General features: G+C 43.8%; 1 protein-coding gene across 1 annotated transcript in view; it reads left to right on the forward strand.

Annotated features, from left to right (window-relative positions):
• The first annotated feature begins 5,034 nt into the window (after positions 1–5,034).
• SLC37A3 (solute carrier family 37 member 3) overlaps positions 5,035–14,819 on the forward strand; it is a 68,831-nt gene continuing 59,046 nt past the window's right edge. The window contains exons 1-3 of the mRNA XM_082255073.1: positions 5,035–5,159; positions 9,614–9,791; positions 14,208–14,322. Of these exons, the coding sequence (XP_082111199.1) occupies positions 9,691–9,791; positions 14,208–14,322 (216 nt within the window). The 5' untranslated portion in view covers positions 5,035–5,159; positions 9,614–9,690. The remainder of the gene's footprint in view (positions 5,160–9,613; positions 9,792–14,207; positions 14,323–14,819) is intronic.

Below are 14,819 nucleotides of genomic sequence, written 5' to 3' on the forward strand. Positions count from 1 at the left end.
CGCGGCTTAAATTTTCAGCCGCCCGGCCGCAAGTGTGTGGCACCAAAGGAACCGGGCCTGACCGAGGCAGCGGATAGGAGGACGGGGGCCTGAGCAGAGAGTGGCGGCTTCAGCTGCCCTCACTAGAGCCGCCCCACGAAGCATCTGGCCAGCAGGCCGCAAAGCTGGGGCCTAAATTATGGACGGGTTCAACCACGTGAAGGGCGGACCCGCGGAGGCCCGATCACCATCTCCCTAGGTCTAACACATAGTCCAAGGGAGACTCCCCCCCAGTACAACCAACCCTGAGTAGAGGAGAAGGCCAGGGGGACACAGGGCATGTATAATTAATGCCGGGGGGTGGAGGTTAACCCCGGAGGGACTGACCAACCCAGGGAGTACCCACGTCCCATTCTCTGTCTGGAAATGAGGGAAGGGGCAACCTACTTACCGGTCCAACGGTTATATGTGTCCCCACGAGACATTTAACTCGCTGGCCACCTCGGTCCAGGATGGGGCCTGTTGTGGCCTACCCAGTGCGGAGCTCTGGTCTGTGCACGTCGCTGGCCAAACTGGGGTGACCACTGGATTTTTTTAAATATCCAGCCCGTCACCCAGTCCAGCAGTTGATTATAGATTCTCAAAGGAAAAACAGAAAAAGTCTAACTAGAAAAGGAAAAATTTGCCAGGACCAAAGATCCCAGCAAGGAACTAGGTCCTTACTCTTGACTAGGCAGAAAAAACTGAATGCCTATAGCTGGAAGTATATCCCCTGGCACTGCCCATAGGCGTAGTCAAGCTTTTTTTCTGCCTAGTGTCCTACACCTGTACGTTGCAGTATGACCCAATGGTTAAGAAGATTAGGAGCTCTGTCCATCAATGAATGAAAGAGAAACACCTTTTCCTCTGTTCTGTAGCCCACAGAGTGAGCTGAGGGCGATGCTAACTGATAACAGCCAACACAGGCAGAGAGCACACAGGACATTACAAGCTCATTAGATTTTTTGACAGGGTCACATGTTTTTTTTTTCTTTTTTCCATGTATTATTCAGATCAAGCAAAATCCTTTAAAAAGTATATTTACTAAACTAAAATGAAGCATTTGGGAGAAGTGTGCTGTTATGGGTAAAGGCTAAGTTCACCTCTCTGAACCTGTATCATTTAAAGGAGTTGTAAAGTCAACTATATTCTATGCATTAAGATAAAAAACCTTCTGTGTGTAGCAGCCTCCCCAGCACCCCCTAATACTTACCTGAGCCCCATTTCTGTCCAGTGATGTCCACACCTCTCTTGGCAGTCCGGGACTCTCTCTCCAGATTGGCTGAGACACAGCCACGGCGCAATTGGCTCCCTGGGCTGTCAATCAAAATCAGATAGCCAATAAGGAGAGAGAGGGGCGGGGCTGAACGGCACCTCCATGTCTGAATGGACACACTGAGCTGCAGCTCAGCTCGGGTGCCCCCATAGAAAGCTACATGCTGTGGGGGCACTGGACAGGTGGGAGGGGGCCAGAAGCAGCAATGAGGGACCTGAGGAAAGGAGGATCTGGGCTGCTCTATGCAAAGCCAACTGCATAGAGGAGGTAAGTATTACATGTTTGTTATTTTAAAAAAAAAAAAAGAGAGACTTTACAATCTCTTTAAAACCCTAAAATATAACGTGTAATACATGAACAGGTCACTCATTCACAGTTTCCTATGAATAAATAGACGACAAGTACCATCATCTATTGTGGTAGACAGCTTGTAGTACTACTCAATAAACTACAAGGGCGCTGGTGAGCTCTTTCATAGTTCATTGATCTTCCTGTTCTCAAGGAACTGCATGCTCGAATCGGAGGTACGGGCAGACAGCTATCCTGAAAGTCTGCAGGAGCATGGCATTGCACCCGCGATTTGCTGATCGAAAAAAAAATAAAAAATAAATGCACACTCTGTTTTTACCAGCAAACGTGAATTTATTTATTTATTTTTTTCTAAAAGATGAAGTTAGCCTTCAAAGGGCCATTATTCTTAAGCCTTTAAAGGGCCATTCAAAAATGTGTCTTTTGGTAGATGATAGAGAGTTAAATTGTATCCAGGGGCTTTGGTCATAAGGTTACAGTGTTTAAGCGCCCGTTCACATCGGCGCAATTTGACATGTCAAATCGCATGTCAAATTGCAGCCTGTTGCCAGCAACGGCACTGTCCCAATCTGTGTGACATCAACTTTGCAGCGCCGCTCTGATTTACAAAAGTAGTTTCTGCACTACTTTTGGCGACTTTAGGAGCGATTTCAATAAACATCTATGCATGAACCCGCACAGGTATCATTCAAATTGCCCCCGAACTTGCACTGAAATGCGGGTTTGAAACTGTGTGAGTTCAGCACGATTTCAAACTCGCGTTCAGCGTGAACGTACCCTATGGCCCCTTTCACACTTATGCGACCTATAAGTCCCGCGATGCAATTTTTTGCCGTGATTTTGCCCCTATTTTGACTGGACTTTAAGCAATGCCTATGGACCTCAAAACACATTAAAATCGGCCCTAAGTAGTGCAGGGACTACTTTAAAGTTGTTGTGACTTGAAGTCGCACAGAATGAACTGTACTTGTTCATATCTGTGCGACTTCAAGTCACAATGACTTCAAAGTAGTCCCTGCACTATTTGGGCCAATTTTAATGCATTTTGAGGTCCATAGACATAGGCATTGCTTCAAGTCCAGTCAAAATCACGGCAAAACCGCTGTAAAAAAAATCGCTGTAAAACTGTGCGACTTTCAGGTCACATAAGTGTGAAAGGGGCCTTAAAGCGGAGTTCCAGCCATTTCACTCACCTGTCCAACAGTCCAGCGATGCGTCCGCCCGAAGCCTCGATCCTCTCCCTCGGCGCCGGCATCACTGCTGTGGGCACCCGGCTGTGACAGTTTGCGGCTTCACAGCCGGGTACCCACTGCGCATGCGCGAGTCGCGCTGTGCGTCTTGATTGGCCGGAAATCTTCTGGGACCTCTGACATGTCCCAGAAGATTGCAGGGAGGGAGGGGCAGAGGAGAACTTCCGCTCAGAGCGCCGCGGCGCTCCGAGCGGAAGTGGGAGCGGGTACCTGTCAAAACTAGGTACCCGCTCCCCCCCCCCCCCCCAAAAAAAAATGACATGCCAAATGTGGCATGTCAGGGGGTTAGAATACCTAAAGCGGAAGTTCCATTTTTGGGTGGAACTCCGCTTTAAGGAGATTTCCATTTTTGCAGCGTGACCTACATCAGCATCTTAATTTGTGGTTATCTATCATTTTAAAAACTGTAAAGAAAAAAAAATGAAATGTTGTGTTGTTCCCATATGGAAACCTGAGGATATTCTGTACACTGTATTTAAAAGTCTCATTTTTTCTCATGTAATTGGTTCCCTGCCTTTCCCAGAAGTACAAACAGTGCATTTAAATCACAGGCAGCCCTTCAACAGAAGGTTTATGATTGGTAAGAGATTTTCCAAGGTTCATTCCAGCATGAAGAAATGCAGACTCTACAGCTTTTCTTGTTACAACACTGATTCCTCTTGTTGTGATAACTAAAGTGGAGCTTCACCCAAAAGGATTTTCGTGCAGTCAGTACAGATTTTGACAGGGAAACATCTGATGAGCAAGTCTGGGCATGCTCAGAGAAGAAAGAACACAAAGAAAGCAAACCAACACATGACATCACTTCTGAAGTAGAATTTTGTTGGGCGAGAAAATTTGTGTGCAGTCTAGGCACATTCCAACCAACAAAACACCACTCTGGACAAAAGACGGACGATCGGTCGGCCGATAATCGTTGCATGTGTACGAGGCTTAAGACTTGATTCACACCAATGCATGTTGCTTTTGAGTGTTTCTGTAGTGCTTTCCATGTTTTTTACCACGGTTTGAGTTTTTCCATAGTAGTGGAGGTTGAATAAAGACAATAGTCCATCCAGTTCAACCTGTGTAGGTGTGTGTGGCCCTAATCATCTCTCATACCCCTGAATGTTCTGATCCTTGAGATGTATGTTCAAGAATCTTTTGAAAGTAGCCATACTTCCCGCAGAAACCACCTCTTGTGATAGAGAATTCCACAATCTTGTAGCCCTAACAGTAAAGAGGTCTGAGGTCAAAACGCATCTCCTCTAATCACATTGTATGCCCTCGAGTTCTCATGCAATACTTGCGACTGAATAGCTTTTTTTCTATGCCGAGATCACCATTGAGGTATTTATAAATTGCTATCATGCTTTTTTTTATGCTATTTTTAATGCTTTTTTTTTTTTTTTTTTTAGAAAAATGTAAATTTAAAAATGCAAATCACGGTAAAAACGCACCACATGCTTTTCTGCAGATTCTCCATTGAAGTCTATTGAACCAAAAAAGCAAAGAAAGTACCGTTTTGCATTTAAGAAAGTCCCTGGCCCTTTCCAAAAAGGCAGAGGCACAAAAATGCATTGATGTGACCATTTTCCATAGGAACCTATGTTAAAAAATGTCCTGTATTTCTGCAAAACAGCATGAAAAAACGAATTGGTGTGAATGAAGCCTTAAGCTGGATACACACTATACAACTTTTGTTGTTCAATTTCCTTTAGATTTATCTTCATCTATGTAGTGCAAGGGCCCGCCTGACTGCATAACAAATTGAAAGTGTTTAGGTTTGACCTCATATTATATGGTTTTGGTAAATCTAAAGGAGAAAATCTAAAGAAAATTGTATTGTGTGTATCAAGCTTTAGACTGGGATGCAATTAAAGTTCATGAGTGTGTAAAGGCAGGCGTCCCAATACTTTTGGTAATATAGGTGTGTATAAGCTGACCACTCCATTAAAAAATACTAGAAACCTGGCACCTAGCTTCCACTCAGACCACAGATGGAGATCAGCAGCTAGGGTTGCCACCTCACCCCTTTAAACCAGGACAGACAGCAGCTGTAACTTCACTTTGCGCATGCTTGTCACAGCCCACACACTCGCAATACGGAAGGTAAGAGATCCCTAGAGATGCCAGTCCTACTGCCAACTCTGCACAGCATCACAGGCCACGCCCACCCGTCGCTGCTCACCACAGTTCCCAGCATGCCACGCTCGCCGTATCTCTGAGCAGTCAGGTGATCCCGGAAGTGGACTCAGCACGGTCGGCAACAGCTGGTCCAACACTGATGAGCCGGGTGAGGAAAAGAGCGGCCCGGGGAGACTCCGGTGAGAGAGGGGTTCAGCTAACCGGCACAGGGAGGCGAGCCTGTATTCTGCTGTACGGAGTGGGGGGGGTGGAGGGTTGGTTTGTGGTGGGCTGGGATATGCTGCCATATGGGGGTCTGCTATTAATTGGTAATACTCTACAATGGGGGTAAGTTACCGGAAATGTTCCAGGTTGACAGAGTGTATTGTATGCATGGAGAAGGGATATGCTGCAAAATAGAAGTTATATGCAAGTGTAATAGAGGGATATGCTGCAAAATAGAAGTTATATGCAAGTGTAATAAGAGGGATATGTTGTATTGCAGGAGGGATATGCTGCAAAATAGAAGTTATATGCAAGTGTAATAGAGGGATATGCTGCAAAATAGAAGGGATATGCTGCCGTATGGGAAATTTAAAGTTGAACTCCACCCAAAAGGGTAAGTTCCGCTTTAAGGACTCGTACTCCGCTCCTCTTGCACAATTGCCACTTTTGGGGAGCGGGGGGGGGGGGGAACAGGTACCCGATTTTGCCAGGTACTTGATTCCCACTTCCGTTCCGAGCAGCGCTCAGCAACGGAAGTTCTCCTCCCTCCCCCCTGCAGTCTTCTGGGACAATGACAGGTCCCAGAAGACTGCATCCACCAATCCAGAAAGCGCCGCGGGCACCCGGCTGTGAAGCCGCAAGCTGTCACAGCCAGGTGCCCATAGAGAAGATACTGGCACCGCTGAGGGAGGACCGTAGATGAAGATGGCTGGGTTGAGTGCACCCCTGGACCGTGAGACAGGCGAGTGGCTGTTTTTAAAAGTCAGCAGCTACAATTTTTGTAGCTGCTGACTTTTATTTTTTTATTATAGGTGCCTGGAGCTCCTCTTTAAAGAATAAACATTTTTTTTCTTAAAGTAGAACTAAAGGCAAAACTTTTTTTTTTTTTTTCATTTTAGACAGAGTTAGAGAGGGTAACCCTGTCAGATTTTTTTTTTTTTTTTTGGCATTTGTGTCCCATTGTGGAGATTTTCCTTCACTCTCTATCCCATAGCCAAACAGGAAGTCACTGCATATTAAGGGGATTTCTTTGCCCCCCCCCCCAGGTTACCAGAACTAGTGTCCCTATTGAAGAATTTCCACTCGCTCACTTTTCTGGGGACATCCCAAAATTTTAGATTTTCTTTTACTTTCACTTTTAATGATAATGGTAAACAGGACAAATAGAGAGGGCGAATCTCCTTAACGGGGACACAGACAGCAATAAAAACTGATAAGTGTTCTAATCTATCTCCACTCTGTCCAAAACTAAAAAATAAGTTTTGCCTTTAGTTATATTTTAATTTGAATAGAGTAAGGGAGGGATATAATCCCTGCCAGTTTTTGCCTTTTGTCCCATTGGGGAGACTTCCCTTCACTTCCTGTCCTGAAGCCAAAACAGGAAGTGTAAGGGAATCCCAGGGGGTCACCAGAACTAGTGTCCACAATGGAAGATTTTTTCCTTTATTAGGCTACTTTCACACTGGTGATTAAGACCAGTGTGAACTGTAGCGGCAGGAATCAGAGATTTCTGCTGTGGCTCTGAGTAGCTAGGTGTGGCCTGTGGACCCATTCACAATAATGACAGGTCGCTGGTGGCTGCAGCTATTCACAGCTCTTTGCAAAGCCAGAGATTACTTTTGGTGATCGCTCCTGGATGCACTTTGCGTGCATCCAGCTATGATCCCCGTAGGTAGTCATTGGCTGTGCGGAAAGCTGAAAATACCTGCGGCCACTAGTGACCTGTCATTATAATGAATAGGGACAGTGGCTGCACCTAGCTGCTCAGAGCCACAGTGGAATATCGGATTCCTGCCGCTACAGTTCACACTGGTCTTAATCACCTCTGTTTATGCCATTCTCATGTCAACCCACAATTTGGGTTTTTCTTGTACCTTCACTTTCAATGATAATGGTAAACAGGACAAATAGAGAGGGTGACTCTTTCTAACGGGGGCACAGACTGCAATTAAAACTGACAGGGGTTATAATGTCTCTCCACTCTATCCAAAATTGAAAAAAAAGCTTTGCCTTTAGTTCTACTTTAACAAACCTGTTGAGAGGGAGTGGAGGGGGAAGAACCAGACTGTACTGACATGTAATAATGAATCCTGTGGCAAGCTAACCCATTCTTCCTGCTCCTAGAAGGATTTACATAGACTTAATGCTTTGAAAGTGATGTGTATGGCTATACAGCCCTTGCCAATGGCAACACCAGCCACTCGCAACACAGCTGTGATGATGTCATACATTTTGTATGCCTTGAGCCCCCAGAGGTTGGTGCCAGGAGGTCAGTATTCATGGTGTACCAGTAAAAGGTAAATACACTCTCCGGCCACTTTATTAGGTATACCTTTTTTTAATTGCTTGGTAACACAAATTGCTAATTGGCCAATCGCATGGCAGCATCTCAATGCATCTAGGCATCTAGACGTGGTAAGGTGGACTTGCTGAAGTTCAAACCAAGCATTCGAATGGGGAAGAAAGGGGATTTAAGTGACTTTGAATGTTGACATCGTTGTTGGTGCCAGACGGGCTGGTCTGAGTATTTGAAAAACTGATCACCTACTGGGATTTTCATGTACAACTATCTCTAGGGTAAGGTTTACAGAGAATGGTCCCAAAAAGAGAAAATATCCAGTAAACCACAGTTGTGTGGATGGAAATGGCTCAGAGGAGAATGGCCAGATTGGCTTGAGATGAGAGAAAGGCAACAGTAACTCAAATAACTACTAATTACAACCAAGGTATGCAGAACATCTCGGAACACACAACACATCAAACCTTGAAGCAGATGGGCTACAGCAGCAGAAGACCACACCGAATGCCACTCCTGTCAGCTAAGAACAGGAAACTGGGGCTACAATTCACACAGGTTAACATTAAAAAAAAAAAAGCAGTAAAACGCCTTTGGTATCATATACTCAGCATCAGGGAACCCTGATGAAATAACGTGGGTGTGATGTAAAGCCCCGTACACACGTACTGATCGTCGGCTGAACGATCGGCCGTCTTTTGTCCAGGGCTGTCGTGTCTGTTGAAAACTGCAAAAGACTGCACACGAATTTTGTCGGCCAACAACAGCCGACTGCAGAAGTGATGTCATGTGATGGTTAACTTTCCTTGTCTTTTTTCTTTTCTGAGCATGCCCAGTCTTGCAAATCTGCTGTCTGTCGGCCGAAATCTGTACTGACTGGCGAACAATTGGCCGATTTGGTGTTGGCCAGCAAAAATTTTAATGCCTGCACGACAGATTCTGTTCGGCCGAAAATGCGCTGTCGGCTGTCCGAAGCATCATACTAACAAGCCTACAATTGGCCGATCGGTCGTCGGCCGAATATTTATGGCCGACAATCGGTACGTGTGTACGGGGCTTTAACGAGTCGGGCATCCCAGACTGGAAGTGATTTGTTGGAGATAATTTTATTCTGAGTATATGATACCAAAGGTGTTTTTACTGCTTTTTTTTGAAGCAAGAGTTACTCCTTTTAATAAAAAGATTGTTACTGATAATTTTACCCTATGGGAGGACACTTTGTTTTTTACCCTAACATATGGATGAGCGCATGTGAGGGGAGTCTTAAAGGGACCAACACTACAAGTTTATATGTTGTCACACTGAAGAAAGAAAACCTAGACCCCTTATTTATCATTTTTAATCTGGTCTATTATGCACTTTTTAGCACACGTGCACTTTACTTTTAACTATTCAAATGTAAATTGATTTCATTTGATGATTTGATATTTTTTCATCACTGATTATTTGAGGCCATTTGTTTTACAGTATCAGTTTATTTTTTCTGATATGTGCAGCGCTTATTCATATTTATTTATTTATTGGTGGGAATGCAGAACAGTGTTTGCAGCAACTACACTTAGCAAATAAATATATATAGTTTGCCTTTCTTATTATACACATTAGTTCATACACTGTGGATTTGTTCTACACAGAGGCAGCGCAGAGGTATTATTTCTTATAACTGCGTGATGCTATCCTGTCAATCTGGACCAAAATCTCTGAGGAATGTTCCCAGCACCTTGGTAAATCTATGCCATGAAGAAATGCAGCTCTGCAGGCAAAAAAGGGGTCCAACCCGGTACTAGCAAGGTGTACCTAATAAAGTGGCCGGTGATTGTATGGAGGAGCTAACATTACTGATTTGGGATGCAGGTTCAAGTGCCTCCCTGGCTTTACTATTCAGCAAATCTCTGGCCTAAGCATACACACTTTCTAGGTCATTCTCATCCATGGGTAAGGGTTACAACCTTGGAATTTGCATCCTACAAAATACTATTGTAGTTTGATGACACTTTGCCCAGACCCACTCAGTGACACAACCTTTTTTATTCAGGAAATGGTCTGGCTGCATTATATTTAATGCACCACTGTGGTGTATTTTCATACATGGCTATTTTGTATAATGTCCTTTCTCTTCTTTCTTGTCTGCAGGCCTTTATAAAGGATCTCCTTTCTTGTTTGGGGAGAAGTTGAGGCTGATGTGTACGTCTGTTTGAAGACTTGCAGACATGGACTTCCCTGGGTCTCCACGCAGGGCACCTCCTCGCCTTAGATTCTTTGCCCAGTACACTCACCATCACTTGGTGGTTTTCCTACTAACGTTTTTCAGGTAAGAGGGGCCCATTGTTGCAGACCGTCCTTCTGTAGCTGTGCATGAAAGAGTTAGTTTCACTCTGAATAATGCAGTGGAACAATCTTGAAATGCTGAAGCTGCCAGTGCATACTCCCTCCACAAGGACACATTGGTTTGAGGTGTGTTTAAATGTTTGCTGCTAAATTTGGGAAACCACTGCTATGTTTATGTTCACATTGACACAGCATATCTTAAAATACAGTGCTCACAAAAAATGTAAGGAACACTTTGAAAACACATCAGATCACAATGGGGAAAAATCTCATGCTGGATATCTATACTGATATGGACTGGGTAATGTGTTAGGAACGAAAGTAAGCTACATCGTTTGATGGCAATGATCAACCTACAGAGAGCTGAATTCAAGGACACCCCGAAAGTCAAAGTGAAAAAATTATGCAGCAGGCTAGTCTATTTTCCTGAAATTACATTGCAGCAGCTCAAAATGGTAGTTTGTGCTTGTATGCATGCCTGACAATGTCGGCGCATGCGCCTAATGAGACGACGGATGATGTCCTGGGGTATTTCCTCTCAGATCTGGACCAGGGCATCACTGAGCTCCTGAACAGACTGAGATGCAACCTGGTGGCGTCAAATGGACTGAAACATAATGTCCCAGAGGTGTTCTATTGAATTTTGGTAAGGCAAGCATGGGGGCCATTCAATGGTATAAATACCTTCATCCTCCAGAATCTAACTGCATACTCTCGCCACATGAGGCCAGGCATTGTCGTGCACCAGGAGGAACCCAGGACCCACTGCACCATCGTAGGGTCTGACAATGGGTCCAATGATTTCATCCCGATATCTAATGGCATTCGGGGTGCCATTGTCTAGCTTGTAGAGCTCTTTGCGTCCCTCCATGGCTATGCCTCCCCAGACCATCACTGACCCAACACCAAACCGGTCATGATGAAACAGGCAGCATAACATGGGATTGTAGGCTGCATTAAGAGCCAGTTCACATACAGGCGACCCGACTTCCCGGGGTGACCTGTGAAGTCGCGGTGCACAGCTCGCACCGCGACCTCGGAGCGGCATGCACAGACTTCATATCATTGAAGTCAATGCAGGTCGCCCCAAAGTAGTACAGGATCCTTTTTCTAAGTCGGAGCGACTTGTGTCGCTCCTATTTGAACGGGTCCTGTGCTACTCTATGGCAGGTGACCCACGGCGACTTGTCAGGCGACCAGGTCGCCTGACAAGTCGCCCCAGTGTGAACGGGGTCTCAAAACAAAGTGATTATTTATAAATAAAGAGACCAGACAAACAAATGTGGTATTGAAATGGCCGCGGCACCTTTATTGGTAAATAAATGAATAAATATTTTATTGACATAACAAAAAAATATATATAAAAACTCCAGTCTTAAAAAATTGCGCTCAGTCATAAAAAAACTTGAGCGCTCATCAAAGAAATACAACAAATCCACCCTTTGATACAAGGGTGACAAAACCACATAAAGGTGCCTACGACAGGGAGGGGGAGCTCGCCTCACTGTTCAGGACACACTGAGGTAAGATGAGCCGCGCAGCCTCTTTTATAGCCCTAGCCATGTGACGCTTGGCATGCGTCACACGTTACTCCCGCCCGAACTACACGTGACTTTCCTGCCTAAATCTTCAAATTCCTGCCCAATCGCTAACTAACTTCCCGCTTAAACTACTACTGACTAGCTTCCCGCCTAATTTAAAAAGCTATATCTACGCGCCTTTTGCAGTAAAAGGCGGCAAACTTAAATAATTTCTTTTTTTTTACCTATATATATATATATAAAGTAGGAATGCCAGTACAAAAAATAGTATAGACTCACGGTGAAGCTGCCTCGGATCAGTGTAGAGCTACGCCCTACGTAGTAACGTAGGACCTGCCCTACGCGTTTCGTCAGGACGTCTGCTGGAGCGGTCCATTGCGTCACTTCCGGTCTCGGACTTTGCAGCCGTGGAACGCGGAAGCTTCCCGGCGTAGCTCTACACTGATCCGAGGCAGCTTCACCGTGAGTCTATACTATTTTTTGTACTGGCATTCCTACTATATACTGCTTCATGGGGCTCCCCTCTCGTTCCTTTCTGTGAGATCGCCAGCCGGTGCCTTGCTGGATTGTGGAGAGGAACCCCGGAATCTACTTCAGTTGGACCACTCCATTGAACAGGTTGTATATGCTACACCTAGTGGTCTTTTAGGTGATTACAGCACCTAACCTCTGTGAGATATATCACTTTAGGAATTTTTTTCTCATATTCGCCACCAGGGATTTTAATATATATGTATCATTTATTATTTTTACCAGTTTGCACTGTATTACTCTTTTATTGGAATAAATTCACTACCATATAGATTTTGTCTATTTGTTTCACCTTCGGTATTTTTTGGATAAACTTCACCATACACCAACAGATCCAATCGGTTGTTGGGGATCGACACAATAGTGTGTTTCTTACTTTTGACCTTTGGGAATTATAATTAATAATCAGTGGGTGTCACCCCCCCCCCCCCTCATCATATGAGGTTTTGCACATTACTGCACTTTAATTAGCACTTGATCCCCTTTTAGGTAGCGCCGTCTCAACCCCTTTGCACATTCACTTTATTCTTAACCCTTCGGGGTTTGGTTGTTGGCTGCTTACACCTACTATTTTATTCCATCTTTCACTGTTCATTTCATACTCCATAGCGCTGGTCACCTTTTGTCTTTTACTTATATCAGTTAGAAGTAAAGCCAGCCATACATGAATCGAAATTATGCTGGTTCAGATGGGACCCGCCGAATTTCGATCCATGTACAAGCGGCCTGTTGGAAAATTTCCACACGATCAGTGCCGTCAACTGAAGCTAACATGGCTGATCAGTGTATTCTGATAGCATGGAAGTCCCCTGGGAGGGATTTACCCCATCCAGCTTAAATGTGTAAATAAAAGAATCAGGTCTTTTTATTTATTTTTTTTATGACTTTTGTCCATAGAGAAGGGAGTTGGTTAGGTTCAATCAGGAGAAGGGGGCAAAAAGAGATAAATACTCTGTTTTGAAGTGCACTTATGCCCCACATTGTTAGAATACAGGTTTACATCTTTATTTTTCTATGGTGCAAGATCCCAGATTCAGGTTATTATCTTTGTATCTAATGTATCACAATTTATAAAATCTAGGCTTGCAACATAACGCATCATTGGGTGTTGTCTGACCTGAATTGCAGGTTTACAGGCCAGGACATCCAGGATGTACGGGTCATGTGATCTGGAAAGCGTGTCACCAGCTGTATATTGGATCGTGTAATCAGGAGAGGCTGTGTGAATGTTGATGAAACCTCCAATAACAAGAGTTTTATTTTTACTGAGACAATGACCTTGAGATATTCTCTTAAAATACTAGCCTATTTAAACAATACTTCATAAGCCTTATTTATATTTAAAATGAGCAAATAGCCCTGTAATAGAAAATCTGTGACCTTTTCTGTGGGGGATGCACTTGTTAAATTAGGGTTGATTTACTACAACTGGATAGCGCAAAATCTGGTACAGCTCTGCATACAAACCATTTGGATTCCAGTTTTTTAATTGAACAAGCTGAAGTTAAAAGCGGATTGGCTACCATGCAAAACTCTATTCCCATAATGCCAGACTACAAGTTTTAATGTCAGCATAATGTAGTGCAGTGCTAGGTAACCTTGATAGTTCAGCTGTGGTAAAACCACAAATTCCATTGTGCATCAGGGAGTCATGCCTGTGGCTGTCAGTCTTGCAGCGCCTCATGGGACTTGTAGTTCCAAAACAGCTTGAGTGTCAAGGTGGCCTATTCCAATATACTGTTAACTATAGGCACAGACTAAAAACTTTTTTGGGTTGTCAATAAGTGAAAAGTAAAAAAAACAAAACATTAACTTTGATTTCATGGTCAATGTACCTTTAGTACTTTTTGTAATGAGGCCTGCAGAGCATTGCACTTGTGATCAGTGCGTAATGGGTGCAATGCACAGGGTCTTGTAACGTCTCCCCCCCCAACCTCAAGCCCATATGGAGGTACGAACCAAATTTTGAGAAAATGCAGAACCAAAGAGTGGAGTAGAATGGGTCCCCAGTGTGCTCTGCATAGTTCTCCTGCTGCAGTGGTAAATGGGACTTGAAAATTCTATCCAGCATTCCTGAAACTTGATGATGCGGACCCATGCACAGCCGTGCTAAATTTAAAAAGAATCACAGGATTTCCTTGGATGATGCGCCTTGTAATGTAGGTAAAGGAAACAGTTGGGGTTTTGGGGATGAGGTATGCCACAATGTTTCATGTTCTGCCCTAACTATGAATATAGCATAAAACCTGGTTAACATGGACTTAACACTTACATTTTTAGGTTTGTATTTATATCTATTAATTGTGTGTTTATTTTGCTTCCCCCAGTTACTCGCTGCTTCATGCCTCCAGGAAAGCTTTCAGCAATGTGAAAGTCAGCATAAACAACCAATGGACTCCACCCAGCCTAAATGCCTCTATGTCCATCGTGGACCCAAACTCGGTGAGGCCAATCTGTTAGCAGAGCAAGATCAGGAATGGAAAAGATGTAATATACTTGACACCAATATTTTACTTTGTTTTGCAGAGTGCATAGAGCATACACAAATCCTAGGCCCTGGAAGAGATTGCACAGATATACATATGATTGAGGCAGTTTAGGTCAAAGTCAATTCGTCTTCCAGTATTTTTTGGATTGTAGGAAGAACCTGGATCAACTTTGCTATAGATAGATGGAGATAGATATATATAGATATAGATATATATATATATATATATATATATATATATATATATATATATTATCTATCTAAAAACATTGTAATTACCTGTTGATCCTATCAGAAATCCAGTAAGCCCCTAACTTCCTGTATTGAGCTGACAATGCTGCCTTTGATGCCCTTCTTTCTTGCTGGAATACTGACCCCCCTTATGTTATTGAATTGAAGAGAGGGGAATATACTGTAAATTCCCACATGGGAGAAATGGGCAGTGTTGTCA

This window comes from Pelophylax lessonae, assembly GCF_965119305.1.
Source record: "Pelophylax lessonae genome assembly, chromosome: 4".
Classification (NCBI taxonomy): Eukaryota; Metazoa; Chordata; class Amphibia; order Anura; family Ranidae; genus Pelophylax; species Pelophylax lessonae.